Source organism: Hyperoodon ampullatus (assembly GCF_949752795.1).
Source record: "Hyperoodon ampullatus genome assembly, chromosome: 14".
Taxonomy (NCBI): domain Eukaryota; kingdom Metazoa; phylum Chordata; class Mammalia; order Artiodactyla; family Ziphiidae; genus Hyperoodon; species Hyperoodon ampullatus.
This window is the reverse complement of record NC_136927.1, coordinates 2264508-2292127: the sequence shown is the minus strand read 5'-3', so window position 1 is coordinate 2292127 and position 27620 is coordinate 2264508. Positions and strand designations below refer to the sequence as shown.

The 27620-nt window shown below is 43.1% G+C and overlaps 1 protein-coding gene across 3 annotated transcripts in view; it reads left to right on the top strand.

The window, feature by feature from the left end:
* Positions 1 to 8605: 8605 nt before the first annotated feature.
* Positions 8606 to 27620, top strand: part of GNA12 (G protein subunit alpha 12) — a gene marked incomplete at its 5' end in the record, with an annotated part of 108112 nt that continues 89097 nt past the window's right edge. For 2 of the 3 annotated variants that reach the window (XM_079718821.1, XM_079718820.1), the window contains one exon: positions 8606 to 8917. In XM_079718821.1, coding sequence (XP_079574947.1) covers positions 8606 to 8917 — 312 coding nt within the window. Of the gene's footprint in view, positions 8969 to 27620 lie in introns of all 3 variants that reach the window. The other variant, XM_079718819.1, reaches the window with a different exon arrangement.

Sequence of the window (27620 nt, the reverse complement as noted above, 5' to 3'; positions counted from 1 at the left end):
CGTGGCGGGGCTGTGCCTGGGGAGAACCGTGATGCCGTAAAGGGAGCATATGGGGCTGCAGGTGAGGCCAGGAGACTGGCATTCAAATGCTGGTTTTGCCACTTCCTCAGTACATGATTTGGGGCAAGAGACTTTACATTGCTCAGTGTCCGTTTTATTGTATATGATATGGAGATAGTAACAATGATTAACATTTAGTGAGATCTTACTTGGTGCCAGTCATGCTTCTTAGGACTTTACACATGTTATTCAACAATGATTTCAACCTTGCACTCTTGTAGTACCATTATTATTCCCACTTGACAGATTAGGAAAAGTGATGCACAGCGAGACTGAGAAATCTTCTCAAGGTCACACAACTAGTAGAGCATGGAGATTCGAATGCAGGCCCATGGGCCCTGCTGTCCATGCTCTTAACTATTAGACTACATTGCCACATGCAAGTTGTATCAGTAAGGATATGTTAGGTTATGAGGCAGTAACAAACAACCCCAGAAACTTTTTTTACTATGATACAGTAACCAAAAAATTGAACACACTGGGCCTAGTTCATTTAGAAGGTATATTTCATTTCTATAACTTTGGAGTTTTTAGAAGATGTATTTATGTTAGTGATATCAAATTTCATTGCACTATGATCAGAGCATGTGGTCTATATGACACCAAGCTTTTAAAACGTGCTGAAACTTGTTTTATGGCCAATTATGCACTCAATGTTTGAAAATTTTCCTTGTATTTGAGTATAACATTCTCTAATTACTGGGTGGATGGATAGATTGATAGATAGATAAAGAGACCTATCGAGAGCTATATGTATATAAACTTTTTTTTAGGTCAAACTTGTTAATTGTTGCTTCAGTGATCTAATGGTACATAGCAAGCCACTCCACAACTTAGAGGATTAACCCATTTTCTTTGGTTGTGATTCTGCAAACTGGGCAGGACTCAGATGGGCAGTTCTACTTGTCCTTCCAGTGGCCGTATTCAGTTGCAGATCAGCTGAGGGCTTGGCTCGGCTGGGACACTGGGGTGGCAGAGGGTCTTTCCAAGTAGTCTCATGGCCTTTACCTTTTCCCGTGGTCTCTCCAGCAGAGTAGCTGGACTTCTTAAATGGCAGCTCAGGACTCCAAAAGCACAAAAACAGAAGCCATCAGGCTTTCTTAAGGCTTAAGCCTGGAACTGGTGGAATGTCACCTCTGCCACATTCTACTGATATTTGTCAAAATGAGCCCCAGGTCTGATCCAGATTCAAGTGGAAGAAGAACCAGGAGAAGTGGTTCACTTAGGTTTAGTGGTTTAGTGGTTCATAACGCAATAGACTACTACAATTGTATTTTTCAACTATTTCAACTATTAATTACTAAAAGGGGCATATTTAACCCACACCCGCATCCCAGCAATGATGGTGGATTCCTCAGTTTCTCCTTGAGATTTGGTCAATTTTTTCCCTTATATATTGGAGGCTGTGTTATTAAGGGCATACAAGTTTAGAATTCTTATCAATACATCTTACCAGTGAATTAAACCTTTTATTGTACAAAGTGACTCTTTATCACTAGTAATGCTTTTGGACTTAAAATCTATTTTGTTTCCTACGTATGTAAATATGTCAGACTTCTTTTTGTTGGTATTTGCCTGGTAAATCTCTCCATTCTTTTACTTTGCTCTTTTCTGGGTTGTTAGGTATGTCGTTTACAAGCACATAGCTGGACCTTGTTTTTATTTTATCCAGTCTGACAATATTGTCTTTTAACTATTTTAGTCTATGTACGTTTATTCTGATGAGTCATATATTTGGATTTATTTCCACTTTCTTATTTTTCCCTATTTGTCCTGTGTTTATTCTTACGTTACTTTTTTCTTCATTTTTCACATTCTTTTGTACTGATTGATTTTTGTTTTCCCATTCCATTTTTCCCCTCCGCTAGTGTGGAATTTATACACTCTATTTCTCTACTTGTTGTGTTTACCCTAAAAATTTTAGCATGAATATTTAACTTGACAAAGTTTAACATTAATCAAAATATTTATTCTCCTCTCAAACAGTTCAAAGACCTTAGAACACTTTAATTATGACTGTCCCCTCCCTACATATACACCTTTAGTGTCCAGTATTTTAGTTCTATTTTTTTCTTCACTCTGCAAGTTAGAATTATTATTGTTGTTTAATACATTCTCTAATGAGGATTACCTATATGTTCGCAAAACAGCCAGCATTCCCTTTTGTGTGGCACACCTTCCTTTGGCGATTATTTTTCCTTCTTCCTGAAGCACATTGCATTAGATCACCAGGGCTGCCATAATAAAGTACCACAGACTAGGGGGCTTAACAACAGAAATTTATTTGCTCAGAATTCTGGAGGCTAGAAGTCTGAAATCAAGGTGCTGGCAGGGTTGGTTTCTTCTGAGGCCATTCTCCTTGGCTTGTAAATGGCCATCTTCTCCCTGTGTCTTCACATGGTCTGCCTCTGTACATTTCCTTTTCTTATAAGCACATCTGCCATATTGGGTCAAGGCCCACCCAGTGACCTCACTGTAACTTAATCACTCTTTAAGATGCTATCTCCAAATACAGCCACTTGCTGGGGTACTGGGGGTTAGGACTTCAACATATGTATTTTGGGAAGGAGACACAATTCAGCCCATAACATACATTATTAGTATTAAATAATCTTCTATTTTTATTTGTTTGAAATGCTCTCATTGTCTCCACTTTCTTGAAAGATATTTTACTGGGTTTATAATTCTAGGTTAATGGTTATTTTTTTCTCAATTTTTTTTTTTTTTTTTTTTGTCTGTGCCGCAAGGCATGAGAGATCTTACTTCCCCGACCAGGGATTGAACCCACGCCCCCTGCAGTGGAAGCATGGAGTCTTAACTACTGGACCAACAGGGAAGCCTCACAATGTTTTTAAGATATTATTTGTCATCTGGCTTCTACTTTTGTCGATGAGATATCAACTCTCCGTTTATGCTGTTCCTTTGAAGATTACATGAGTCAGTACCTGCAAAGTGCTTAGAATGGTGTCTGGCGCCTAGTAACTATTATATAAATAGTAGCCATTGGGGATTCCTTGTATTCCCTGGTGGTCCAGCGACTAAGACTCGGCACTTTCACTGCTAAGGGCCCAGTTTCCATCCCTGGTCGGGGAACTAAGATCCTGCAAGACAGAGCAGAGCAGACAGAAAAACCACACAAAGAGCTATTATTATTTTCTCTCTGGATGCTTTTAAGATCTTCTCTTTGTCTTTGATGTCCTTGAATTTCATGATGGTATATCTTGGCCTGGATTTTTTTTATCAAGCTAAGCATTTCATGCCATTTGTCAATTTAAAACTCTCAGCCATTATCACTTCAAATATTTCCTCTTCCTCATTCTCTCTGTCCCCTTCTGGGACTCTGGTTAGATATATGTTCAATATTTTTCCTCTGTCTTTCCTGTTTCTTTCTTATCCTCCATATCTTTATCTGTGTTGGATTCAAGGTTATTTTTTCAGATCTATATTCCAGTTTATTCTCTTCATCTGTGTCTTAATCTGCAACTTGCCTACTAAGTACCTATTACAGTTATTATATTTTTTATTTTTAGATGTATTATTTGGTTCTTTTTCACATCTGCCCAGACATTTTTAATATTCTCTTATACTTTCAATACCCTCTTTTTCTTCTTTAGGGATATTAAATATATTTATTCTATGACCTGTGTTTGATAGTTCCAGCATCTCAAACCCTTGTGGGTGCAATTCTGCTGAATGTAGTTTGGGCGGACTTTTACTCATGATGCATTATTTTCTTGTGTGTTTAGTGATTTATTTTTATTTTTTAAATATTTATTTATTTTTATTTATTTGGTTGCGCCGGGTCTTAGTTGCAGCATATGGGCTCCTTAGTTGCAGCTCACAGGCTCCCCAGTTGTGGCATGCGATATCCTAGTTGTGGCATGCTTGTGGGATCCAACTCCCTGACCAGGGAACGAACCCAGGAGCCTGCATTGAGAGCTCAGAGTTCCATCCACTGTGCCACCGGGGAAGTCCCAGTGATTTTGTTTTTAAATGTAAACTTACTCTCCTTGGCATTCAGTCTCTTGATAAGTGATTGATATCCATACAGCTGATTTTACTAGTTTACCCTTTCACTGAATGTATAGTCCTTTGTGGTCCTGGGTTTAGGCAGTCATCTCCTATCAGACTCACTACCTTCAATGATCTCTAGGTTTTATCTCCTGTCCCTCACCTGCAGCCAGGAAAATAGAAGGTCAGGTTTACAAGGGTTCAGCAGATGTCCTCAGGGCAGCTGGAGACCACCATTAACCAGTTTAACTCTGAATTTCTGCTTCTACTTTGATTTTGCCCTCTGAGACTTCCTTACTCAGCTTGGTGACTCTTTTAAAAAGTTGTAATAGTTTATACAGCATTTTTCATTGTTGCTGGAGGAGGGTTGTGGCGTTTTGGTCTACCACACTGCCAGAAAAGGAAGTCTATTTATTATTTCTCTCCTCCATCTCTTCCCCTGCTGCTGGAACTCTTACCATCCACATGTAACTCTCTGATCCTTCCTCTCAAGATTTCCATCTCTTTATACTTTTCCTCTGCGTTTTGAGATATTTCCTTCACTTTATCTTCCAGTTCTCTCATTTTGTTCTCAACCCTTCTCAATGGTTACCATTCTATCTTCTATGGGGGAAAAAATCGTTTGTTGTTGTTGTATAATGTCTTTTTATGCCATGAACAATTCTCCTAAGGTGGGGTGATGATGGTGACAGCGATAGTGAGGACAGTGGTAATGATGATGATGGTGATGACAATGGAGATGATGGTGGTGGTGATGATGGTGATGATGACTGTGATGGTGGTGGTGGTGATGGTGATGTAAATTTTCATTTATTTACCACAAGGTGAGATGTTCTGTTTTGTCTTCTTCTCTCTGGCACCTGGGTCCCCTTAGGCCTATTTAAATTTTTTTTTTCTTGCTCAGAGCTCTTTGGCCTTTAGTGAAAGCTTTTAGGGTCTCTTTTGCAGTGATGAAAGCCGAGGTACCAAGCCAGCTGTTGCTACCCTGGCGAGCACTGAGAGGAAGCTCCCAGCTGTCGGTAGCTGCAGTGTGTTGACAAGCTCCCCGGCCCCTCGCCCCTGCGGCTCTCCCACATCCTCCCCAGGCCAGAGTAGCCCTATAAGCTCGCAGGAGACTACAATGGGGCCCAAGGGGACCCTTTTCCTTTTAGGAACCCCAGAATCTTGGGCCTTATCCTAGGCTGCTGAGTTCTGATCCCCTCAATCCCACCTAGCTGGAGGGCGAGAGAGTTGGTGGCTGTTCCCTTTTCTAGAGATTCTGGAAGAGCTCTCTCTTCCACGTATATGCTCCAGGCCCTGCCATCGGACACTCCCTTCTGGCTGCCCCTTAGCTCAGGAGGTGGAGTTGAATACAAGCTGGCAGGGACTTTCAGGCCACCCTTCCCACCCCCTCTGCCAATTTTTAAACACACAGTGGCCATCTGTTTACAAATTTTGGTCTTGCTTATTCTTTTTAGGAACCATATGTTCTTGCATTTATATGGCTGTACGTTAATTTATTTAACCTGAGCTTTTCCCAGATTTTGATTTCTAATATCATACAGCGTACAGTCCTTATGAATCTTCATCATCACGCCATTATTATTATCCTAAATTTGCAGTTCCCGATTCCCAAAGCTCCATGATGATGATAATAAAAATGTTAGAAATTACTGAATGCCCATGATGTGCTAGGCCGTTACATGTGTTACCTTATTTAACACTTATTTCACAGCCCTATTTTTATCCTGATTTTACAGATAAGGAAGTTAAGTCTCAGAGAGGTTAAGTGACTTATTCAAGGTCACACAGCTAATAGGGGATGGAGGCAAGCTTCAAAGTTCTCATGCCTTCCCTATTTCCATACCCTGCATGGAGAATACACTGGGTCAGATTTCTAGTCCAGCTTCTGCAATTTAATAACCATACTTCCCCTGACAAGTGACATTAGCTTCTTGGGACCTAGATTCTTCTATTACAATAATCTCTGCCTTGCCTCCCTCCCAGCAGTGTGGAAGAGGTCGAAGAGATCGTGTACGTGGAAGCACTTTAAAAACTATAACGTGCCATACAAATAATTGAGATTATTTCTGAGTACACATTTAAGCTTCTTGATTTCAAGCACTGTAGCCCTTTGACAAATGTGAAAGAGATGTCCAGAGATTTGGTCAAATCTCCAAACTGGATACTATATAATGATTGCAGAAACAAGGCATAGCTGTTTTTAAAGGTACAAAGTTATTTGTAAATGTCTGGAGCAGTTGCTCCAAGTGTTTTCTGAATCACCTTTTCTTAATTTCTTTTAACTGAATGGCAGACTAACTCTAGTCCACTGCTGAATTCCACATTCCTCTCTTTATTTGTTCAAAATTCCTTTTTGTGTGTGTGTAAGAAACATTGCTTTCTTAGGCCTCTCCACTTCCTCTGCACTTCTGTCATACACTAGTGTTTGGCTTTCTGCGGAAGGCCATTTTCACAAAGAAACAAGACTTTATTTTTCATCATTTTGAAAGATGAGAAAGTACTAGATAATGTGTTGATTCATAAGTGGTACAAATTCACACCTCAGTAATTGACAAATGCCACACACCATGGGCATTCAAGGTCCCGAGAGAGTTTATATTTCTGAGTCAAATCCTTGAATACCGCGGTTCTATGGCAGAAACTAGGCACTCCTTTAGTCTGTGCTTTGCCTGGTAACTAGAGCAGCCTGGCTCCCTTACCAAAATCTGAACATTTCTTGATGCAAAGCCTGCATCTTCTTCATCTTCAGATTCTTCTCCAGAAGTCCCCAGTGCCTGGTGTTTTCATGATTATGCAAAACTTATTTGTAGAACTGAATGGCATCACCTCCATGAATTCTTTTTTCCACTGTGCATACCGTCTCTAGTTAGAGGCAGAGCGGGCTCTTGTCCGCCTTTGTGTGGGACGGCATGTCAGTCATTTGTAGACTAGTCTTTATTTTATCCACCTGGTGAGAGGGAGGGTTTGGACAGGATGATCTTTAGGACCTACTTAATTAAACAAGGAGGTGTCCCTAATGCCCTGGCAGCCTACAGGAGCAGACCAAAATTTAAGCCTGTGAATGCTTCAAGGTTACGAAACCAAACCAAAAGATAAACCAAAAGACAATGCAGATAAGCTTGTTGATTTCAAGCACCTCATCCTCTTAACAAATGTGAAAGATGTGTTCAGAGACCTTGTCAAATCCCCAAATTGGATACCATAAGCTAAAGACAGCCAATCACAAACAGCTAACTAGCCTTTAAGCTGTAGCCAATCAAATAATTTCCTATCTTTGCTTTGCACTTTCTCTCTCTATAAGTTTCCCCTGGCTCCCTGCTGCAAAGTGCTCCCAACTGGGTTGACACCACCCTATTAGAATTGATTTTTGCTCAAATAAACTCTTAAACTTTAAAAATATGTCTTAGTTTATCTTTTAACAGACCATGGCTCCCAAAGCCCACCAATCTCCTGGAGATTAAGAGATACCTGAGCTCCTTCCTGGAGGTTCTGACTCCCAGTAGATCTGGGATAGGTAAGAATTAGTAATAAGATCTGCTAACACTTATCAAGAACTTGCTTGGATCTAGGCATGGTGCTAAGTGTTTTACAAGTTCATGTTCTCAGTTTACATCTTCACAACCATCTGAGGTAGTTGCTATTATGGCCCCTATTTTATAGAGGAAGAAATTTAAGCTAAAAATGGGGGGAGGTGGGGGTAGCTGCCTAGAAGGTTATGTAACTAGTAACGGGTCGACAGGAGACTCCATCTCAGATCCGTGCTACAGGAGCCTTTGGCGGGGTGGGTTTGGGGGTGGGGAGGGGCTCCTGGTGATTTTGATGATCAGCCAGCTGTGAGAAAAGCCGCCCAGAGGCCCACGCCACCCTTAAAGGATGCATCTGTTTGCAGTGTTTGGCCCATCCCCCTCCAGTGTTTCTGGAAAGAACAGCTTTCTCTCTAAACCTAAGACGAGCAGCTGGACCTCTTATCGACCTTTCCCAGCTTTCGGGCAACGCCGAGTCCACTCCGCGAGCCTCTGGGTCTCACAGGTTACCCCAATCTGGGAACCCAGAGAGACTTTCTGTACACCTGGCACTTCTGGTCCCGCCCCGTTTCTCGACACCCCCAATCCTAAGCCCGTTCTTCGCGATTGACGTGACCCCAGAACAGTTATAATTGGTTATGACGGACTGCCGCTCCGCCTCCTCGAAGACTCCGCCTCCCTTTCATTCTGAAAGAAAGAACCTCGGCCCGGGCGCCCAATGAGAAGCGCCCCCACCCCAAAGGTCCCTCCTCTTTCGGCGCCGACCCCGCCCCCAGGGCCGGAGAGATGCCCGCCTTTAGGCGTAGCATGGCCCAATCGGAGGGCGCGACCGTCCGGACGGACGGCAGCCGGCCCAATCCCCGGGCCTCGGGCTGCGTCGCCCCGCCCCTCCGCCGGGCCGAGCGGCGGGCAAGAGCGGGCCTCGGGGCGGCGGCGGCGGCGGACGCGGCCTGAGGGAGCGGCCGGCTGCCGCCTCGCCCGCCGCGGGGTCCATGGCCTGAGCGGCCATGTCCGGCGTGGTGCGGACCCTCAGCCGCTGCCTGCTGCCGGCCGAGGCCGGCGGGGCCCGCGAGCGCAGAGCGGGCGGCGGCGGGGCCCGCGACGCGGAGCGCGAGGCGCGGCGGCGCAGCCGGGACATCGACGCGGGGCTGGCCCGCGAGCGGCGCGCCGTGCGGCGCCTCGTCAAGATTCTGCTGCTGGGCGCGGGCGAGAGCGGCAAGTCCACCTTCCTCAAGCAGATGCGCATCATCCACGGCCGCGAGTTCGACCAGAAGGCGCTGCTCGAGTTCCGCGACACCATCTTCGACAACATCCTTAAGGTGCGCTCTCCCCGCGTCCCCGCCCGCACACCTGCGCCCAGGTGCGCACAGGTGCGGCCCCGCGGACTCCTGCGCCCGGCCGGCACCGCGGCCCACGCCTTTGTCTGGCCGCAGCGGCCCCGTGCCCCCAGCTTTGGGGGAGCCGGCCAAGGATGCGCACCCTGTCTCCCCGTCGGCCTGGTGGCCTTCGCCCCTGCTCTTCTCGGGGATTTGGGGACTGAGGAAGCGGGAAAGCCGGACGCCTTCTGGGGCTTTGGAGGCGCGGGGGTTTTAGCAGTGGGGAGGGCCCCTGCTGGATTCAGGGTGCCGTCCTTGCCCTGCCCTCCCAGTAGGTTCAGAAGAGCGGTGTAGACTGGAGAGGAAACCGGCCGCACGTCTCTCCTTTTAAACTGCTTATTAGGAAAATTTCCAACATATACAGAGTAGAGAAAATAGAGGGAACAGTAAGTACCCAGGCCCCTCTCCACAACTTCAGCAGTGATGGATTCAGCGCCCGTCTTGTTTCACCTGTACCTGTGCCCCTGTGATTTTGAAGCAAACCCCAGACACTGTATAGATTCACTGGAAAGTGTTTGTTTACAGAGCTCACAGATAAGCGTGCGGTGGTTATGTTTTTTTAAATGATGCCTTATGAACCCTGAAAATTTAATAACTCCTTATCATGGTAAAGTACCCAGCCCGGTTCAGATTTCCTCCATTGTCCCATAACTGTTTTGTTTGCGTTAGGATATAAATTAAATCTTTGCATTGCAATTTTTAACATATCTCTCAGGTGGTGTTTAATCCCCAGGTGCTCCTTCTGTTCCTTGCTCCGTTTTTATCATTTGCTACTTGTTTGTAGAAAAAAAAAAAAGCGTAGAGCTGACCAAGTTTGGTTTCTAGTTTCTGTGTACTGTGTAGAGGGCCCCAAAGAAAGGAATTCTGGAGCAACCTGATGAGGGGAAAATCGAGCCTCTCCTGTACCTAGAATAGGGTCATTTCCTTTTTTTTTTTTTCTTTCTTTCTTATAGTTTCTTACCTGTACCCTTTCCTTTCCCCTTCACCTGCCCTTTCCATGGCCCATTTTGGGGAAACCAAATTACAGGTATGAGGAAAGTTGTCTCAAAACAGAGGTAGAGGGAAGCTTGTCATACCAGAATCCTCTCTGGAGACGAGATTTTGTGGTGCCTGAGGAACTCTAAATTTAGCAAAGGGCTGTAGAACCAACCCATGGGCACATGTCTTTCACTTCACCCATGAGGAAGCTCTGGGCCTTGGTGATGAAGGGGGCTCCCCGCTGGGACCTGGAACCCCGGGCTCCAGACTTCAGGCCTGCATCAGGAATCTCACACCAGCATTCTCACTTGATGTATTCGTTAGTAAAACATTTCGTTTTGATAGAAATAGCTCTTTTAGGATCCTGCCGGGAAGAGAATAATTTGAATGATAAAACACCCGTTTCCTTTTCACCTCTTTCAAAAGCCTCTCTGTGAGTCAGAGCTCTGGCCCAATACTTCATAAACTTTAAAGGCTAGGTGCCCAGTATGATCCAAGGGATTAACTGTGTGTTTAAAATTCCCCTCATCTTCTGGGGTAAAGTTCGTTTGATTGTCTTTCTCTGTCACAGAGCTGGATTTTATTTTTGCGGCTTTTCTGGACCTCTTAACCAAGCAGGTTATAAGATTTGGCTGATTGACTCGCAGTTTCTTTCAACTCGGGAGGCAGAGAAAATACTTAGAAACAGAATCTTAAATCTAAATCAGTGTATTAAGTGCATTTTTAGAAAACTCAGTCTTAGCTTTTCCCAGTACATATAGACACTAGCTTTTACTAACTTCCTTACCAGCAAGAAACAAGATTTGTTAATCGGTATCCTATTTTCCTTGTCAACTTTTTTTCTTTTTTAATAATTGTAATTCCATATTAAGCTCACTTTGTCTGTTTTGACCGTTTCAATGAGTAGTTAGCAATTCATCTTTCAATGTAAAACCAATAATTACCTCTCCCCTCATTTGGACAGATCACTTTGGGAAGAGACTTTTTAAATAAATTGCGTTGTAGTGGCTCTAGTAGCAGGTACTTGAATAATAACTCTTCAGAATAATATTTGTGTCTACAAATAGAGTTCGTGTTAACAGGCTATTTTTAAAGCACTAGCTATGTGCCAGGCCTTTTCATATATGGCCTTTAATTTTCCTAACGCTTCAAATGGTATTGTCGCAGCGTAAGGTCAGTTACCTAATTCGTAGGTGACACAGCTGGGAACCAAACCTGATCTTTTTTTTAAATTAAACTTTTAATGCTGAGAGAATTGTAGAGTCCCATGCAGTTTTAATAAATAATAGAGAGCTCCTATGTACCCTTTAACCAGTTCCCCACAATGGTGAGATCTTGTAAAACTAGTACAATATCACAACCAAGATACCAACGTTGAGAAAGTGAAGACACAGAACGTTCCCATCACAGCAAGTATTCCTCACGTTGCCTTTTATAGCCACTGCCACCCTTCGCCCTCCCCCGACCTGGCAGTGACTGATCTATTTTCCAATTCTATAATTTCGTCATTTCATGAATATGATATAAATGGAGTCTTGCAAGATGTGACCTTTTGGAATTGGCTTTTATCATTCAGCGTGATTCCCTAGAGATACACCCCAGTTACTGTGTGTGTTCACAATCAATAGTTCCTGCCTTTTAATTGCTCAGTAGTATCCATGGTAAGGATTTACCACCGTACACCATTTAACCATTCGCCTGTTGAAGGACATCTGGGTTGTTTCCAGTTTCTGCCTATTATGAATAAATCTTCTATGAACATTTGTGTACATGTTTTTTGTAAGTACATAAATTTTCATGTATCTGGGATAAATGCCCAAGAGTGCAGTTGCTCAGCTGTGTGGCAGTTCCATGTTTAGTTTTATAAGAAACTGCCAAACTGTTTTTGAAGTGGCTGTACTATTTTACATTCCCACCAGCAGTGCATGAGTGAGCGATCCAGTTTCTCTGCATCCTTGCTAGCATTTGGTGTTGTCACTGTTTTTTATTTCAGCCATTTCGGATAGGTGCGTAAGTGCTATGTTACTGCCATTTTAATTTGCATTTCCCTATGGCTAATGATACTTTCCTGTGCTCATTTGCCGTCTGTATATTCTCTTTGATGAAATGTCTCTTCATACTTTTTAGCCATTTTGTAATTAGGTTCCTTGTTTCTTTATTGTTGAGTTTTGAATGTTCTTTATATATTCTAGGTACCACTCCTTTGTGAAATACGTGTTTTGCAAATATTTTCTCCCAACCTGTAGCTTGTCTTTTCATCCTTTTTAACAGGGTCTTTCACAGAGCAAAAGTTTTTAATTTTGATGAGGTCCAATTTATCAGTTTTTCCCTTTATGGATCATGCTTTTGGTGTCAAGTCTAAAAACTCTTTACCTAACCCTAGATCCCAAAGATGTTCTCCTATTTAAAAAAAAATTTTATAGGTGTACATTTTACTTTTAAGCCCCTGATCCATTTTGGGTTAATCTTTGTGTAAGGTGTGAGGTTTAGGTGGAGATTTTCTTGTTTTTTCCTCTGTGGTTGTCCAGTTGTTCCAGGATTATCTGTTGAAAAGACTATCCCTCCTCCTTTGAATTGCTTTTGCATCTTTGTCAAAAATCAAGTGGGCATACTTGTGTGGCTCTATTTCTGGGTTTTCCATTCTATTCCACCGATCTATCTCCTCTTCTGCCAATATCACACAATGTTGATTGCTATTGCTATATAGTAGGCTTAATATCAAAGTGATTTCTCCCACTTCATATTTATTTTTCAAGATTGTTTTAGCTATTCTAGGGTCTGTGCCTTTCCATTGTAAATTTTAGAATAAGGTTTCTTATGTCTGTATTAAAAAAAAAACTTGCTGTGATTTTGATAGCATTTGCATTAAACCATAGATCAGTTTGGGGAGAATTGACATCTCTCCTATGTTGAGTCTTCCAATTCATGAACATAGTATGTCCTCATTTATTTAGGTTGTCTTTGATTTCTTTCATCAGCATTTTGCACTTATCAACATACAGATCCTGTACATGTTTTGTTACATTTATACTTAAGTACTACATTTTCTTTAGAGCAGTTGTAAGTGATACTGTGCTTTTACTTTAAGTTTCCACATACTCATTGTTACTATGTAGCAATAGGATTGATTTTTGTGTCAATCATGTGTCCTGTGACCTTGCCAAATACACTTAATGGTTCTATGAGCTTTCCTATAGATTCTTCGGGATTTTCTATGTAGATCATCATGTTATCTGCAAATAGGGACACTTATTTCTTCTTTCCCTAAAGTTAGGTATGCTTTTATTTCTTTTTCTTGCCTTACTGCAGTGGCTAGAACTTCCAGTATTAAGAGAGGTGAGAATAGTCATATCTTATGTTTCTTTCCTGATGTTGGTGATTTGTGTCTTCTCTTTTTATTTTTCTCAGTCTTTTAGAGGCTTATCACTTTTACTGATTTTTTTCCCCCCTGAAAACTAGCTTTTTATGTCATTGATTTTTCTTCTGTTTTCAGTTTCATTTATTTCTGCTTTTTATTATGTTTTTCCTTCTACTTGCTCTGATTTTATTTTGCTTTTTTTAAAAAATTTCTTGAGGTAGAGACTTAGATTATTTACTTGAGACCTCTCCTCTTTTTTAATGTAAACATTTTAAGTGCTATAAATTTCCCCCTCAGCACTGCTTTAGCTGTAGTCACATATTTTGATATGTGGCATTTTAATTTTTATTCAGTTTCATATGTATTTTTCTTTCTTTTGAGATAGCTTCTTTGGCCCATAGATTGTTTAGAAGTGTGTTACAGTTTCCAAGAGTTGAGAGATTTTCCTATTATCTTTCTGTTCTTGATTTCTATGACTCCATTATGGTCAGAGAACATACTTTGTATGACTCAGTTCTCTTAAATTTTTTGAGGTTTGTTTTATGACTCAGAATATGGTCTATCTTGGTATATGTTCTGTGGGCCTATGTTGGTGAATGTTCCATGGGTACTTGAAAAAAATGTGTATTCTGTTGTTTGGTGGCATTTTCTGCATATGTTGATTGGATTGGTTGCTTGATGGTGGTGTTGAGTTCTGTATCCTTGCTGATTTTCTTTTTAGCAGTTCTATCAGTTGCTGAGTGAGGTGTTGAAGTCTCCAACTATAATTGTCCATTTCTCCCTTAGTTCTGTTGGGTTTTGCTTCATGTATTTTGAGACTTCGTTGTGTGGTACGTAAACATTTAGGATTATTATGTCCTCCTGATGGGTTGGTCTTTTTGTCATTATGTAATGTCCCTTTTGGTCTCTAGTAATTTTCTTTGCTCTGAAGTCTACTTTATCAGCTATTTTAACATAGCCACTTTTTTTTTTTTTTTAATGAATGCTTTCATGGTATATGTTTACATCCTTTTAACCTACCCACATTGTTGTTTTGAAATGAGTTTCTTATAGACAGCATATTGTTATATCATATTTTTTTATCTACTCTGCCAATCTGTTAATTTGTATATTCAGATGATTTACATTTAAGGTAAGGTAATATTAACATGTTACGGCACAAGTCTCCTATTTTATTATTTTATATTTTTGTTTTTGTTTCTTCTGTTTCTATCCTTCCTGCAGGTTATTTAAACATCTTGATTGATTGATTTTTTGAGTAGCATATCAATCAAAGCTTTGTATCATTTTCTTGGTAGTTGCTCTAAGCTTACCATATACATATGCAATTTATCCCAGTCTACTGGAAACTGTGTTTTACAACTTTAAGTGAAGTGTGGGAACTTTATTTCCATTTAGATCCCTTGACCCTCCCCACCTTTTTATAAAAAGTTTATTTATTTATTTTTGGCTGCATTGGGTCTTCATTGCTGCACGTGGGCTTTCTCTAGTTGTGGCAAGCAGGGCCTACTCTTTGTTGTGCACGGGCTTCTCATTGTGGTGGCTTCTCTTGTTGCAGAGCACGGACTCTAGGCACGAGGGCTTCAGTAGTTGTGGCTCACGGGCTTAGTTGCTCCACAGCATGTGGGATCTTCCTGGACCAGGGCTGGAACCCATGTCCCCTGCATTGGCAGGTGGATTCTTAACCACTGCACCACCGGGGAAATCCTTACCCTCCCCACCTTTAAAATATCAGTGTCTTAAGTATTTCTTATACTTTGAGCACCACATCAGATGGTTTTACTTCAGTCATCAAATATGGTTTAAGAAATGCACGAGAAATAGGAGAATTTGTTATATTTATGCCTGCTTTTACCTATTCTGACTGTGTCCTTTCCTTGCTGAAGTTCTAGCCTTCTCCTGTTACTCTCTCCTTTCTCTTTGGAGAATTTCCTTTAGCCAGTCTTTAAGCATGGATTTGCCTGCAACAAATTCTCACAGCTTTCCTTGTCCAAGAATGTCTTTATTTCACCTTTAATCTTGAAGGATGTCTTAGCTAGTGATTGGACTCACAGCTGACACTTATTTTCTTTTTGTCCTTGAAAAATGTGCCACCTTCTCCTGACCTCTGGTTTCAGATGAGAAATCAAATCATTCAAATTGCTGTTCCTCTGTAAGCTTGTCATGTCTCTCTGGCTGATTTTAAGATTTTTCCTTTGTCATTGGTTTCCTGAAGTTTAATTATGATTTGTCTGGACATAGGTTTCTTTCAGCTTATTATATTTGGGGTTTGCTCAGCTTCTTAAATCTGTATATTTGTCTTCTGCCAAAATTGGGATATTTTCTGCCATTATTTCTTCACATACTTTTTCAGTCCTGCTCTTTTTCTCCCTTCCTTCTGGGACTCTGTCGATAGGCATCTAGCTCTTGTTCCTGACCTCTGGGTCCCTGAGACTCTGTTTCTTGTGGAGTGGGGTTCCAGCTCCGGCTCTCCCTAGGCCTGGCTGACACCAGGGAAGGCGAGGGGGCAGAAGTGGCAATCGGCCCAGTCCCCCCGACTTTCTACCCTCTGGGACTGGGTGGGGTGGAGGCTCAGCTCCCCCTCCCCCAACACTGCCCTGGTTGGGGATTGGGAGCACTTCCTGTGTGTCTAGGCAGGGATGGGAGGTGAGATCCCTGTGTGGCCCCACTGCCAGCACGACGTGGTGGGCCACTTGGAACATGCCTGGTTCTGAGGCACAGGAAGGGGATGTGGAAGGTCTGCTTCCCTTTCAACCCCACTGAAACCTCAGAGGACGATTCTGCAGTTTTTCTGTTGGTTTTTGGCTGGAATAGGGTGGGTGTTGTCGAAAACGTTTTCTGTTGTACGACCACCCTTTTCCTGGCCCTTGGGCTGGGGAGACAAGCTGCTCTTGGAGCTCTTTCCATCTGCCTTTTGGCTTTTCCAGCTTGGAGGCACTGGCAGCACCCTGTCCTGGGCAGGCAGGGACAGTCAGGACACCTGGGGGACTCACTGCCACGTCTTTCCTCAAGTCCCGGGTCCCAGCCAGCCTGCCGCCTTCTTCCCACCCCCTTTCCTATGCTTGTTTTGTTGTGTTGTTTCTAGAGCCTTTTCACTCGTAATGGGGAGGGCCTGGGAGGAATGGAGCTACTCTGTCTTGGCAGAACCGGACCAGACGTCTTCATCTTCCTGGTCCTCGATTCCAGGTTCAGGGCTCTTCCTTCGTGATCACAGTTGGGCCTGAGTTTGAACACATTGTTTCTTTAACCTCATTGCCTCACTCTACCCCCGTGATGGAGTATTTGAATCTCCTGGTTGCTTTGACTTCCTGTAAATATTATCCATAAGACTTCCTAATCTTTCTTCTCATTTTATTTTATTTTATTTATTATTATTATTATTTTTGCGGTACGCGGGCCTCTCACTGTTGCGGCCTCTCCCGTTGCGGAGCACAGGCTCCGGACGCGCAGGCTCAGTGGCCATGGCTCACGGGCCCAGCCGCTCTGCGGCATGTGGGATCTTCCCAGACCAGGGCACGAACCCGTGTCCCCTGCATTGGCAGGCGGACTCTCAACCACTGCACCACCAGGGAAGCCCTCTTTTTATTTTTATAATCATTTTTTTCTTAACATCTTTATTGGAGTATAGTTGCTTTACAATGGTGTGTTAGTTGCTGCTGTATAACAAAGTGAATCAGCTATGTGTGTACATATTTCCCCATATCCCCTCCCTCTTGCATCTCCCTCCCACCCTCCTTATCCCACCCCTCTAGGTGGTCACAAAGCACGGAGCTGATCTCCCTGTGCTAGGCAGCTGCTTCCCACTAGCTATCTATTTTACATTTGGTAGTGTATATGTGTCCATGCCACTCTCTCACTTTGTCCCAGCTTACCCTTCCCCCTCCCCATGTCCTCAAGTCCATTCTCTACGTCTGCATCTTTATTCCTGTCCTGCCCCTAGGTTCTTTAGAACCGTTTTTTTTTTTTTTAGATTCCATATATATGTGTTAGCATACGGTATTTGTTTTTCTCTTTGTGACTTACTTCACTGTATGACAGACTCTAGGTCCATCCACCTCACTACAGATAACTCAGTTTCGTTTCTTTTTATGGCTAAGTAACATTCCATTGTATATATGTGCCACATCTTCTTTATCCATTCATCTGTCGAGGGACACTTAGGTTGCTTCCATATTTTTATAGTCTTAAAGATGCTAGTCTGTCACTTCCCAGGTGGGCTGTCCCACATGTTCATGTATTTGGTGCTTCAGAAATTATTTAATAAGGCCTCTGGTGCTAGCGGGGGCCCCAGTACGTGTGTGGGAGACTTTACACCGGCCTGGCTTCATCTCACCGTGCTTTCTGCTCCCTCATCTGTAATTTCAAGAACCATTTTTAATTAACCGATTTTTACATCCAGTTAGAGGTGAGTAAAATGTTACCTGTGTGAAGGTCCTTTGTTACGTGGACTGGAAATCGAATGCAGAATCGCATGGGTGCATCATTTAACCACACAAAGACAGACCTTCCTTGTATATATACGTATTGATGATTTTAAAACCTTGTGAGTAATTAAATTATTAGAATTAGTGGTCTTTTGTTGGCACTGAAACAAAAGAATTCAATTCAACAAAATTTTTGGACCGTGTATCCAAGGATTTGTGCTCTGTGCTGGTGGGGCGAGGGATATATATATATATTTTTTAATTGATTGATTGATTGATTGATTGATTGAGGTACGCGGGCCTCTCACTGCCGTGGCCTCTCCCGCTGCGGAGCACAGGCCCCGGATGTGCAGGCCCAGCGGCCACAGCCCACGGGCCCAGCCACTCCACGGCACGTGGGATCCTCCCGGACCGGGGCACGAACCCGCGTCCCCTGCATCGGCAGGCGGGCTCTCAACCACTGCGCCACCAGGGAAGCCCAGAGAGGGATATTTAATGACAAGTCCTGCCCAGTCCCTACCCTGCAGGCACTCTGACTAGCTGGGGAGACAGTTGCTCTCGTAACTAGTGTTGAGTCGGAGTGTAACCAGACTCAACGCCAGTGCAGCGGCAGGGAGACGGCCCGGTGGCGGGTAGGGAAGGGTAACTCTGGCTGAGGTACCCAGGAAAGCCTGCCAAGGAGGCGTGATGTGAGCTGGCCTGCGAGGGCCCTGCAGGAGTCCAGCAGGTGGAGAAGAGCTCACAGCTGAGACCATCTCAGTGCCCTACGTTTGTCTATCAGTTAAGACAGAGTTCTAGTAAGTAGAGGTATTAAAGAATGAATGTAGGAGTGAGACAGAACTTTCTAGTGCCAAGGACTTGTAATGAGACGGCTTGCTAGGGACCTGTGGTCACGATGCTCTGTGGCTGAAAACTGGACCTTCTTCCTGTGAAATTTGTGTGTGTGCACACAGTTTCAAGGAGCTCCCTGGACATGCTAAATCCCAAGAGTGGGCCTGCATGTGCTCTGTGGACTGCAGTTGAAGAACTTTTGTTGTAGAATACCAAGATTATGTTAGGTTTTAAAACATTTATTATTATTATTATTATTTTAGAATTGTTTGCTGTATTATATTTACCTTTTTGCTAAGGTGAGGAAGACTTAGAAGAAGCCTCCACTGCTGTCTGGAGTTTTTAAGCACTTTGAAACTCCTGACCTGCAGAATCTTTGTTTCTTGGGTTCCGAAGCAGCACTCTGGGCTTGATGCTACAGTGGGTTTGCGTCAGAGCAGAAGCACAAATGTGCTTCCGGGGTCTGGAAGAGCAGTTGGGTTTTTATTGCTTTTTTGGCAAATTGCATTTAAGTAAGCAAGTTTACTTTTACACGTGGACACAGATGGTTTTTGGTCCTTTAGTAATGCCAAAAAACAAAAACAACAACATCTTTTTCCATCGGTTAAAAAAATCCAGAGACTGCCCTCTGGCCATTGTTGGGGATTCAGAGCACATGGACAGTTGGTTTTCCCCTCCAGCTTTCAGGTTGACATGTTGATTATTTTAACCAAATCTATTTTTCAGGGAGCAGTATTTTTTTTTTTTTTTTTTTTGTGGTACGCGGGCCTCTCACTGTTGGGGCCTCTTCCGTTGCGGAGCACAGGCTCCGGACGCGCAGGCTCAGCGGCCATGACTCACGGGCCCAGCCGCTCCGCGGCATGTGGGATCTTCCCGGACCGGGGCACGAACCCGTGTCCCCTGAATCGGCAGGCGGACGTTCAACCACTGCGCCATCAGGGAAGCCCAGGGAGCAGTATTTGACCTTTAGTCATGTGTCACATGGGATTTGGGATATAGCTGTGCTTGATGCCAGATAGTGTTCTGTTGGCAGCTCATAATTATTTTTTGTTGTTACATAGTTGAGAGTGGGGACGTGGATCTTATCGGTTTTAAATAGAACTGAAAATTTAAACTGAAGTCTTACCTGCAGATCTAATTATAGGGTGATCTTCAAACCAAAGAAGCTAATGTGTAATGGACCTGATGCTTAACTTGCATTACCTGAAGGGCAATGCCGTCCCTTAAAGACGGGCTGGTTTACTTCATGTTGTAACTACTATAGTTTGTAGTTAAACAAAAACAATAGAGTCCTCTTTGCATCTTCTGTCGAGTGGACTAGACAGAGCAGCTGCTCAGTTGCAATGCATTGCCCTCTGAGAGTGAACAAGATACGAAGAATAGTTGCTGACCATGTGATAGTCATCTTTTTACATGATTCTTTTGTGCATTAAGATATTTATCTCACATTAGGATAAATGTTCAAGTAGGTCCAGGTATGTGGTTTATGGAATGGAAGACAAAGTTTGCATCCTGCGTTAGCATGTCGGTTAGAGAAGCCGTCGCTTCTGCCTTGGTATGGTGAACTGAATCATTTGGAACTTGTGCTTTGGAGGTGCAGCATCCAGAGGACAGAAAAGGAACAGTTGTTACTCTTGAGAGTATTTGCAAGAGGATAGAGGTGGTGGGAGAGCAGCACTGCCCTTGTTCTGGATGCCAAGGGGAGGAGAATGTTCCTGATCCTGCTTTGTTAAGGAAGCACAGGCCAAGTATTGAATAGCTGGCACTTCTCTCTGAACCTGGGCCTCCATTTTACTGTGTGGTCTACAATCCACGGCCCCAGCTTTGTCAAATAGCCCTGTTAGACTCAGCAGCAGACCGGCCTTAATGAACATTCACTGGTGTTAGCCAGCGCACCCAGGCCTTAGGTAGTCAAGTGACTGTGTAAACTTGAGCAAAAACTCTAAACCAAGGGAATGCTTAGACTCAGAGAATTTGTGTCCTGTGCTGTGCTAATACTATCATTACCTTGGTGGAGTGTTCTGGTGATTGTGCGTGCTGTGGATTCCACCGAGGCCTTGAGTGCCTTCTGGGGCGGTCACATGGAGGTTCCCTGCCATATCCAGGGAAGGCCAGGGTAGAGGTTAGGGCCATGGGAAACCTGCACCCATCATTCCGGGCCAAGCCCTTTGTGTTGTGCTGTGTGCATGATGGCGAATCCTCCTTTCACGGTGCTTCTCTGCTTGGTTGGCTTCAGTGGGGATGGGAAACACAAGGGAGGGCAGGGCAGGAAAGGGGACATCCCTGGTTAAGTCACTGGCAGAACCGGGGAGCCCTAGCCTAGCTGAAGGAGGCTACCACGTTGTACAACCGAATACAGGTTGTATGATGAGATTCATCTCCACTAGTGTGACAGTAAATATCCTGGGGCCACATCACTGACTTAGACGTCGGAGAAGCTTGTAGCAAGCTCCATGGTCACTGACAGCACGCCCTGTGATGCAGATTGCATTCGGTTTCAAGTTAAATCTTTGTGCATCTCTGTAAGACAAGATACTCAGTGTTACAAGCAAAAGACCTGACATTTACTGAGAAAGGAAAGGAAGTAATTAAAGTCTCACCTTACTGCTGGTTTCCCTTACAGGTAAAAGGGAACAGCTGCTTCAGAGGTTTGTTTTTGGAATTTTTATAACACCTGTCAGCAGGATTTTTAATCTGTGTTTTCCACTGACAGTTCTCCATCTACAGTTGTTGGCACACAGGAGATGAGCCCCAAATTATTTATACTTTTTGTGGCCACTTAAAGTGTTGGGATTTTTTGTTTTTTGTGGTTTTTTTCAAGGAAATGAAGTTCTATAATTTTAGTTTTAGGCTGGGGAAAGGAAATGTTTTCCCCAGGAGTCTGATGACTCGATCAGGGAGATGGAGGTTGAAAGCTCTGTTAGAAGCATGCAGTGACGTGGAACACAAGCCGGGGGGCAGGGGGCGGGGACTCCCGAGATGAGCCGATCAGAACAGAGGACTAGAAGGCTGGCTGTTTCCCTTCCTATCAGTACATATCTGATACAGCTATAAAGTAATGGGACTGTGTTTTTAAACAAACAAGCCAGAACTACCAGAACAGACTGGTTAAGGCAGATGTCTCATTAAAAGTAATCATCTCAGGAGGCCACGTCAACAACTCCTTAAGCGTGTGTTTATGGGCTGGGCACCGTCTCTGCCCGGAAGGAGCAATACCTTTCCTTGGTGTGGGGAGCTTCTGGGTTTGTGTTTAAAGCACCTTCTCTGTTACCTCGTTGGACCCGCTCAGGCGGCTCGTTGGGGTTTCTGACTCTGATGGGAGGGATGGTCCTTTCCCAGATGCAGTTGTATTTTTGCCTCTCTCGCCATCCGTCTGCCCGCTCCGCAGGGGGCGGGGAGGAGTGGGCTCGGCCGCCTGTCCACAGGGGCCGGTTCTCAGCCCTGAGCTGTAGGCGTGGCCCTGCCTGTGTTGGTCCAGCTGTGCCAGGGAGCAGACCTACTTGGCTGCAAATCGCAAACCAAACTCTCCCATCTGGCTTTTATTAGTAGGAAAGCCAGTATTTTGATCTCCATCTATCTATCTCTGACTCCTGTTTTGATCTCCACGTTGACTCTAGACTTGGGAGCGGAAGAGGAAGATAGAGACTGGTGAGTACGAGCTTGCCTGGGGCACCCACTGGGCTGGAACTCCCTTGTTGACGTATCCGTTTGGCTCTTTTTCTGCCACGAGAGGAAATAGCAAATTGATCATTATTTTAGGAATAAGTGTAGTTGTACCCGAAGGACACCATCACTTTCTGTTTCCTCATGGAAAGTTGAAGAAGTTCGCTGTGCTTACTGGCTTCTGTGAGATGCAAGCCTAGGAGTTGCCAGGTTTCTAACCTCCCACTTCTCCCATGTCGGGGAACTCACCTCACTGAAGGAGCTTCCTTGACATGGATATGTTTTGGAGACTCTGACACACTTGGACCCATTTGACACAGTGTTCTATGGAGCAGCACAAAATACAGAGCCTCCTTCTACATGAATTAGTTCACCCCCCTTGAGTGAGTTAACTTATTCAACAGATTCCCCAGGTACTGTGATATAGCAAAGAACAAGACAGAGAATTCCTCGCTCCTGTGGGTAGAGCTGCCATCAGCCCCGTGCCGTATCCTTACAGCCCATGCATCTCTCAGTGGGGTGTTCTGTAACTCCTGAAGGAAGAAAAGGCACAGCCCTGTGGCGAGCTGGAAGGAAAGAATTCACACAGAGGAAGCAGGAGCAAATGCCCTGAGGCAGGAAGGCCAGAAAGAAACCGGAAGGAATGAAAAAAGCTCTGTGGAAACCCGATGGGTGGGGAGGTGGGAGAGGGAACCTTCCAGGCCGAGGTGATCCCAGCGGCAGCAGGAGGCGGATCGCAGCGCTTCAAGCAGAGGATTGCCTTGATCTCCTTTTTCAAAGCTCCATCTGGGGGAATGTGTTAGAGTGAGGCAGGATCAGAGAATCTTCTCCCATTCCCTAGTGGTATAGCTGCATACATAAACAGCCATGTGTGCATTTAAAAAATAATCTTACATATGAATATAGGAAAATTCAGCGGAAGTAATCAAGGAAGGAAAAAGAACATGATTACACATGTAGTTTACACACATGAACTGTATAAAATTCTGATATTTGACCCTTTTTGACCTATAAAAATGTCAGTATTATATGGTCCAACCTAACATCTGAAAAACACTGCATCCAGGGACAAAAAGAGAGGATTCTGGGGCTGCGTCGTGTGTCTCTTAACCTCAGCTCCTCCTTCTAAAAGTAACATCGAGGAAGGAAGGTGAGTCAGCAGAATCCTGAACATTTGTACTGACAGCTTCCAGTTTGGAGAGAAGCAGACCCGGGGCCTGGAGAGGTCTGCTGCAGCAGAGGGCCAGCGGCTGCGAGGGCCACCCGTGCGCTGCCGCCAGAGCACGGCGCCGAGCCAAAGCTCATGAGACCGGGAGGGGAGGTGGAGGTGGAGGGCTTTGGGTGGGGTTTCGGAAGAGAATCCATAGTTTTCAGCTTTCTTCACCTCCATGCCCTCAGACATAAATTGAAAGCAACATACATTGTCAAACTCTAATTCTGATCTGGGATGTCAACTAAGGTAGAAGTGGTATCAGGGAAATTGAAGTCAAAGAATAAAGGTTGGTGGTGGAGAGTTAAGCAAGAGAAAGTTGGAAGGAAATGGCATGGCGCCTCTAGCGTGCAAAAGACAGATGAAAAACCAAGTCTGGAAAAAAAGGTAAACAGACACAGAAGTAGACTGCCCAAGAGTGCTTTATATTGTATAAGAACAAGAAACATCTAGATGATATAAAACCAGAGCTCAAGGGTATGATAAAACAATAGAATGAGAGAAAAAGGGAAATTGCAGAGTTAGTGAGATACACTGAAAACTCGGGCAACACCATTACAGATCTCATAAATAGGTCAGAATAAGGAAGGACCTGAATGGAAAATTAATCACGACATGGTTGGCGGGGTGTCCAGTCTGACTCACTGTTGATCCCCCCGTGTTTGTAGACTTAGGACTTAGAGAGACACGTGCATGTAAACTTATCCCTGAACTTCCATGTCTAAAGAAGTCCTGCTGTGCCCGCAGAGGGAGATAAATAAAGGTGTTTTGCCGACTTGACGGTCACTTTGCTCTCCTCTCCTCTCATGTCTAAACTGTCCAGGGCAGGGACTGCAAGTGGACTTCTGTGCTTTCAGCCCATCGCCGTGTGACCCCTGTGAGCCCTTTGTACTCCCCTGTGGCAAACGGGCCTTTTAGATGTGGGTCTGTCCCCTAAAGAAGGACCTTTTTGAGTAGAGAGAACTTCATTTATTTAGCCACCTGCTAACCTGAGGTCCTCAGCAGCAGGAATATTTTCCCTGGTGTTTAACCTTGTGCCGACACGTCATGGGAGAAGAGAACTTGGGGCGGCACCTGCAGAGTTTGGTAAGAACTCTGTCCTTTTCCGTCTCCTCCTCGGCACCACGTAACCGAAGTGACTGCTTTCGTGTGTGTCTGTGTGTGTGTGTGTGTGTGTGTGTGTGTGTGTGTGTGTGTGTGGCTTCACAGTTTTCAAACCCTCTTTCACATAATTATCTGGTTTGTTAACTGTGGCAGCTTTACAGTAACCGGAGAAAGGCAAGGCGGGGTCTATGCTGCTGATGAGAAAACGGAGGTGGTCCCCACTTTGTGACATGTGACTCCACCTGCTGGGGAGTAGGTGACGGGGGACCATGGGGACTTACGTAGCCTCACCTTTTTAAGAAATGGGAGTATTGCTCACATGGTGATAATGTTCCCAGCAAGTTTAGTTTTTCCTGTATTATGACGTCAGCGGTAGATTTGGGAACTTTGCTAGCATAGACTGATGATTGTTACAGGTGAGCCTAACCACAACTGAATCTCATGTAGGATACAGTGCAAAACTCAGGGAAACACACACACACTCACACACACACTCCCACTCACTATAAAATAGTTCATGTGTTATGATACTGTCATAAAAATATATGTAACCATACCTTAAACACTTATTTTGTTATGCTTCTGATATATTTTTATTTCTATGAAACACTTACGAATTTGTTTTTTTTTAAATACACTTTCTACAGTAAACATTATTTTAAAGACTGCCTTGGTAATAGTAATTTTATAGTATGAGTCCTTAGGAATATAATTGAACAGTCCAGGAGTGATGATTTAATGCTTTTATTTCCTTATGTACTTTACTGCAGCTACCAGGACATTGTGGTTTGAATCTGGCTTTAGAATTTTTGTAATCTTGAATATTTTCAGAATGTGTAAATATTTGCTGAGGAGACCACAGCATCTTCAGCATTTTAAGTGGGAACTTGCTTCTTAATTCTTGGTAACTTCAGGAAAAGAGCCGCCAGGTTGCCTGAGTGCTCCTTCCTCTGTCTAGTACAGATTAAAACTCTTCTGACAAAGTAAAATGCCCTTTTCTAGTCTTTCACAATTTTTTTACCAATAACATTCTTAAAAATAAAAGTATTGGGAATAAGGAGAATGTTTTAAATGTAGGTGTTTTTGAAGTAGATTAAAAGACTTAAATCTCATTTTATAGAAGGATAGTTTATGTACAATGTTGTGTTAGTTTCTGGTGCACAGCAAAGTGATTCAGATATATATATTCTTTTTCATATTCTTTTCTATTATGGTCTATCACAGGATATTGAATATAGATCCCTGTGCTATACATTAGGAGCTTGTTGTTTTTCCATCCTATATATAAGAGTTTGCATCTGCTAATCCCAAACTCGAAATCCATCCCTCCCCCATCCCACCCCTCACCTTGGCAGCCACAAGTCTTTTCTCTCTGTCTGTGAGTCTGTTTCTGTTTCGTAGATAAGATCACTTGTGTCATATTTTAGATTCTACGTATAAGTGATATCATAAGGTTTTTGTCTTTCTCCTTCTGACTTACTTTGCTTGGTATGATAATCTCTAGGTCCATCCATGTAGCTGTAAATGGCATTATTTCATTCTTTTTTATGGCTGAGGAATATTCCATTGTGTATATATACTACATCTTTAAAGACTTAAATCTTGAATTGAACCTTCTAAAACAATTTTGTTCAATGTTTATATAGTTAATTAGCGATGTAATAAATATACCTAAATAGTTATTTTCTTTTATGTTGTTTTTATAATTAATACTCAGGTGACTGTTTCCTTGAATGTGACTTTTTCCCCCCAAATAGTTTTGACATTGATCCTGTCATCTGACCTATCTTATATAAATGACATGATCAGAGAGGAAATCATTTAGTGCTCAAATTATAGATAACAGTCACAAATACCTAGCAGCTAGAGTGCCTGAAGGTGTTTCGGGGACTGAGGAAAAGTTATCCCTGCACAGAGACATTTTTATTTCAGACTGGAACAAGTCAAGAATGCCAACTACTAATCTAATAATTCAGTGATGTTCTGGAGATCCTACTCAGTTAAATAAAAGAAAAAAAAGCAGGTGTATCTACTAGAAAGGAAGGAACAAAATTAACATTATAAGTAGTAAACCCAAAATGTCATCTAAAAGTTATTGGAATTAAAAATAGTTACAGGAGTGGCTGGATACAAAGTAAATGTTTGTGCCTGATCGTGTTTGCTTCTCTGTAATAGAAAAATCTCCCACTCATAACCAACAAAAAAGATAAAATACCTAGGAATAAGCAAGAAGTGAATAAAATCTATTTGATGAAAGCCATAAAACTTTACTGAAGAACATAAAAATCATGGAAAAATTGATTATTTTTTGTGAGTAGGAATTCTTGATATTGTAAAAATGCCAATTTATGAATTGAGCACACCACCAGTCAAATCCCTATTTATTTTTCTTGGAACTTGACAGAACCATTCTAAAGTTTGTGTGATGAGTAAATGATAATAACTAATAAAATTCTGAGAATGCATTGTTTGGGGTAGTTATCATGAGAAATATTAAAGTATTATGGAGCTGCCGTAATTAAAGTAGGGCAGTACTGGCTCAGGCATGCACAGAGGGTCAGTGAAATAGAATAGAATCCCAGACAGACCCACATGTGCTTGGGACTTAAGAATATCATGAAAGAGGGTTTTCAAAACAGTAGAAAAAGATGGATGATTCAGTAAATTGTGCTGTGAAAATGGCTAACCATTCAGGAAAAAAGATCTGTTTCTAATGCAATAATAGATTCCATATGGTTTAAAAATAAAAATATTAAAAAGGGGATCATGAAAAGACAGAATAGAATGTAGATGAACACTTTTAGGATCTCAGGATAAGGAAAGCCTTTCAAGTTACGACACCAAAGACAGAAATGATCAGGTCAGGGGGTGTATGTTTTTGACTCCATAAATTTTAAAATTCTGTTCGGCCAAAAAGAGCATGAAGTCTAGTGGGAAATAGTATTTACAACATGTGGTAAAAAAATTGGTGTCCTTAATCCTCTAATATTCGTCCACCTACCAGTAACTTCCAAATTTGTATATGTAGCCCTGTCTGTACCCTTGCTCTTTGGACTCCTGTATACCACATTCTCCTTG